Source organism: Octopus bimaculoides, chromosome 28, assembly GCF_001194135.2.
Source record: "Octopus bimaculoides isolate UCB-OBI-ISO-001 chromosome 28, ASM119413v2, whole genome shotgun sequence".
NCBI lineage: Eukaryota > Metazoa > Mollusca > Cephalopoda > Octopoda > Octopodidae > Octopus > Octopus bimaculoides.
This window is the reverse complement of record NC_069008.1, coordinates 8,912,992-8,917,716: the sequence shown is the minus strand read 5'-3', so window position 1 is coordinate 8,917,716 and position 4,725 is coordinate 8,912,992. Positions and strand designations below refer to the sequence as shown.

The 4,725-nt window shown below is 36.3% G+C and overlaps 1 protein-coding gene across 2 annotated transcripts in view; it reads right to left on the bottom strand.

The window, feature by feature from the left end:
- The window catches only part of LOC106872325 (anaphase-promoting complex subunit 7), a 50,041-nt gene that overhangs the window by 15,901 nt on the left and 29,415 nt on the right, over window positions 1-4,725 (bottom strand). For both annotated transcript variants that reach the window (XM_014919272.2, XM_014919271.2), the window contains exon 13: window positions 3,695-3,795. In XM_014919272.2, coding sequence (XP_014774758.1) covers window positions 3,695-3,795 — 101 coding nt within the window. The remainder of the gene's footprint in view (window positions 1-3,694; window positions 3,796-4,725) is intronic.

Here is a 4,725-nt window from a genome sequence, read left to right as displayed (position 1 = left end):
AATAAAAACATACTTCTAAAATGGGACTTAATCCATGTGTATCCACATGTGTATATGTGCATGTGTGCGGGGTGGGAGTGCACAAAAAAACATTTACGGAAATGTAGTCATAAAATTTCTATTAAAATAACTTGTCTTTATATGCCATGCTTGCAATTCTCCATATAAATGATAGCAAAGTGTGTATCAAACGAAATTAAAATCTTGATTCAATGACAAGTTCAATCAAGTTAAAAAAGTTTTAACATTGTTAGTAACAACATATTTTCTCTTTTAATTGAATATTGAAAAAGAGAGAAAATGCAAGGGAAATTAATTTTGGCAGTAAGGACTAAACCCCTTGTTTCATTATTACAATTAAAAAGAAATTCAGAGGTGTAACAAGGTGCAAGTTCATTTCCGTAAATGTTTTTCTTGTACACCCCACCCCCACACACACACATGCACATATACGCATGTGGGATACACATGGATTAAGTCCCATTTTGGAAGTATTTTAAAGTTTTTATTATTTTGGAATAAAGAACACAAATATAGGTGCTGAGCCAATGACTCAACGTGTATTTAGTTGGGATTAATCCAGTGAATTGACAGCAAAATAATTGCTTCTATTAGAAACATTTACCTTTAAAGCAAAAAAAACAACACTGATGTATACGACAGGTATATCAAATATATTTTGTGTACTTCTTTCTTTGTTCATTCGGATAAGCTGTAGAAATTGTTGCACGCACGTGCACACAAACACAAAAATTCTCCAGGCATTTAGCTGTTATTTTTAGCATATTGAGTTTTATAGTGAGGGCTTCACATGCCGTGGTCCTTTTGCTCTTTCTCTATAAATCTATACATGCAGAAATGGACAAAACAGTTGTTCCTTTTCACTTTTAGACAATAGGATGGGGTGTGGATCAATTTTGGAGATTTTCATAAAATATTTTAAATTAGAATTTGTTTTTTTCCCTTCATATTCTCAATCTCTGTATTTTTCCATGTGGATTGAAAAGAAAATTTCCGGAAAAAGTTAAAAATTAAAAATTGTCCTTCAGTTCCACCAAAGGTGTTAATAATGATTTTGCCAAGAAATCACATTTTCAAAATTATAATTTGCCCCTCCCCACTGAAGTTTCCTAACTTTTAACTGTTTATCGAATTCTGTTTGTTATCCACGTGGAAAAATAGAGATTACGAACGTGGGAAATATAATTCGTTTTTGAAAGTTTAATTTTTCTGAAAGAAATACTGAATGCCCCTTCCCCCACCTTGGCCACCCATCAGCTACCTGCTTTGGGGCGAAATGCAAATGTCCTGTATGGAAAACATAGGAATGTGAGTAAAGTGAGGAAAGAAATGGGGGGAGTAACTGTGTGTGTGTGTGTGTGTGCACCAAAGGAAGTTATTTTTGCATACCTTTCTTAATCCCAATTAATTAGTAGAAGATGTGACTTGCTGACAGCATGAGGTCTCCATACATTATAATCAGAAATTGAAAGAGAGAGATAATGCCTAATTCTATGCATACGTGAAACATGGGACAAAAGTGAAAATAACCTGAAAATTTGTACAACACGACCTCAGTTCTGGGGTTCTCAGCGTCCCCTTCTCCCCTTCTCTCCCGCTCTCTTTGTGTCAGCTTTTATCACTTTCAACTATGGAACATACATAGGGCATGAAACATCAGCGTCTGTCTCTCACCCGCTATCCATCTTGCAACTTCTCCTATAAAAACTTGTTTCGTCTCTCTTGTCTCTGCCGTTTTCTGTTCTGCACATTTCTCTCGGTCATACCAAAAAAATTTATTTCTTTATGCTTTGAAGAGAGCAGAAATTGAAAGAAAAGAGAAAGCGAAAAGAGGAGAGCAGAGAGTGAAAGATGTATGTACGTGTGTATGAAATGGATGTGTGTGTGTGTGTGTGTGTGTGTGTGCAATATGCGAAAGAGAGAAAGAGAGACAGAGAAATACAGTGAGTGAGTGAAGGTGTGTGTTGTGATGATGGATGTCTTTTAAAGTACACACTCATATAGAAAATGTGACATCGTCATCATCGTTGTCATATAAAATGTTTACAATAGTTGACTTATGGAAAAGATTATAATTTTAAATTTTAAATTTTTGTAATGCAAATATGTCAATGAAAATAAAGATTAGCTGGTAGCCGAAATAGTACTGAATCTTTTGAAACCCTATATGTCAGATTGGGCACCTTGGTTTTGGAATGCATAAGGAACATATGCACACACACATACAAACACTTTTTATATATATATATATATAGTGTGCGTGTACAATAGGCTTCTTTTGGTTTCCATCTACCAAATATACTCACAAGGCTTTGGTTGGCCCAGGGCACAGAAGCAGGGTGCAGGCTTCTACCTGACCAGCTATTGTCAAACAATGGTGATGATAATGAAGACTCTAGTAGAAGACATTTGCCCAAGGTGCCATCCAGTGGGACTGAACCTAAAACAAAAGGCTTGGGAAGTAAACTTCTTACCACACAGCTACGCCAGCTTATTATAAGCTGTAACTAAAGGGACTACCATCTGGCTATAAAGTACTATATCAAACTGTTCCACCCAACCCATACCAGCATGGAAAAGCAAATTCTAAAATAATGATGATAATGTCTGAAATTTTGATATTATTTCATTTGCAAACCAGCCAATGGTAACTCTATGCACACAGAAATAGCCATAGAGCCCAGCTCAGATTTTAAGTATTTCTACTATATTTTTAATTATATTTCTAACAAATTGAATATATGAAATTCTGGGCATGGAAGCTAAACCTGGAATTGAGAGATGTTAAAGTAAACTTAGCAATGATGTAAGTTTTAGTAAATAGGAAAGAAAACAGAACCCTGTTTTAGTACTTTTAGGGAAATACCCTTGCACGATATGTAAAGGAGTGAATATAGACTCCATATACTGTATCTAACGCAAGCTATGAACATACAAAACATGTAATGGAATCACAGGCAGACTAGCAGAGAAGATAAGTTTTGTATGTGATAAATACACTGGAGCAGTATTGTACTATGAAACGATAGGATGGCTTGCTAGCAGTCGGTAGATTTTGCTACCTAGGAGATGGTTGCTCTGGAAGTATAGCAGCCAGAGTAAGAATGGGTTACAAAAAAGTCCGGGACCTACTATCACTGCTGGCAAGAACTGTGATACTGTAGAGTAGTGAGACATGAGCCCTGAATACAAAGGACTTGAAAAGACTGGAAAGAAATAATGCGAGAATGCTCTGTTTGATGTGCAATGAAAGTGTGCATGAACAGCCTAGTAGAAATGTGATGAGAGAAAGCCTGGGCATAAGAGGAATCAGATGTAGTGTATAAGAAAAAAGACTGTGCTGGCATGGATACGTGATAGATATGGATGAGGATAGCTGTATAAACAAGTACCAATTACTTAATGGCTTTGGTCAGCAGGAGGTTGTAGTAGAAGACACTTGTCCAAGATGCCACACAGTAGGACTGAACCTGGAACCATATGGTTGGGAATCAAACTTCTTATTGCGCAACCAAACATGTGGCTTTTATAAATGATTAGATGTAAATCTATTTTATAAATAGATTAGATGTAAATACAAAATTAAAAGAAAGATCCCTTCCATCACTGTGATAATTAAAATAATCCCAATACCTTCAGTTTAGTCAAAAGAAAACAAAGTGTGTTGACTTACTGTCAAAGATCTTGCATTGTTACCCAACTGTCTCACTGCTTTCCCAGCTAAATTGATCGCCTCTCTGGGTCGGTGGCTGGCCATATAACAGTCAATTAAACCTGAAAGATAAGTTACACATACATATATAATATATCACATTTTGTTGCTTCTACTTGTTCCAACCATGCTGGGGCACTGCCTTGAATGAATCAACCCCAGTACTTTTTTTTTTATCAGCTTGATACTTATTTTCTTGATCTCTTTTGCTGAAGAGCTAAGTATCAGGGATCTAAACACACAAACACTGGTTGTCAAGCAGTGGAGGGGGAGAAACACAAACACACACATATATACTATGGGCTTCTTTCAGTTTCCATCTACCAAATTCACTAACAAGGCTTTGGTTGGCCCAAGGCTATAGAAGACACATGCCCAAGGTGCCATGCAGTGAGACTAAACTTGGAACCAAGTGGTTGGGAAGCAAACTTTTTACCACATAGCTATGCCTGTGCCTGTGAGTGTGTGTGTATGTATATATATACACACACACACACACACATACAGAGTTAGGCACTATTAATCAAAAAGTTAACTTTGTTAATCTGTTAATTCTTTGAAAATGTAATGGAAGTTAACATTAACTTTTATTGAAAAAAGGCATAACTACAGTTTAATACCCCACCAACCTTGTTGCCTCATAACTTCCAGAAAAATGGATACTTTTTAACAAAACTGTCACCAAATAATTGCTTATATCCTGTAGATTGAGTGTATGTAAAGATTTGTTGGAAAAACCTTTCCAAGGGGTTGAGGAAAGGTGTTTCAGAAAATTCACAGGTCCTGACATTTACCCCTCGTAACTTTCTGGAAGATAAGTATTTTGAATGAAATTTTATATAAATACCTTTCAAACGGTGATAGATTATGATTACAAAGACATCTGTAAGCAAAATGTTTGAAAGGGGGCGGGGGAAGAGGAGTTTCTGGAAAACAGAGTTTTGGATCAGATGGCCCACATAAGTTGGAATTTCTCCGTTCTCATGGGGATT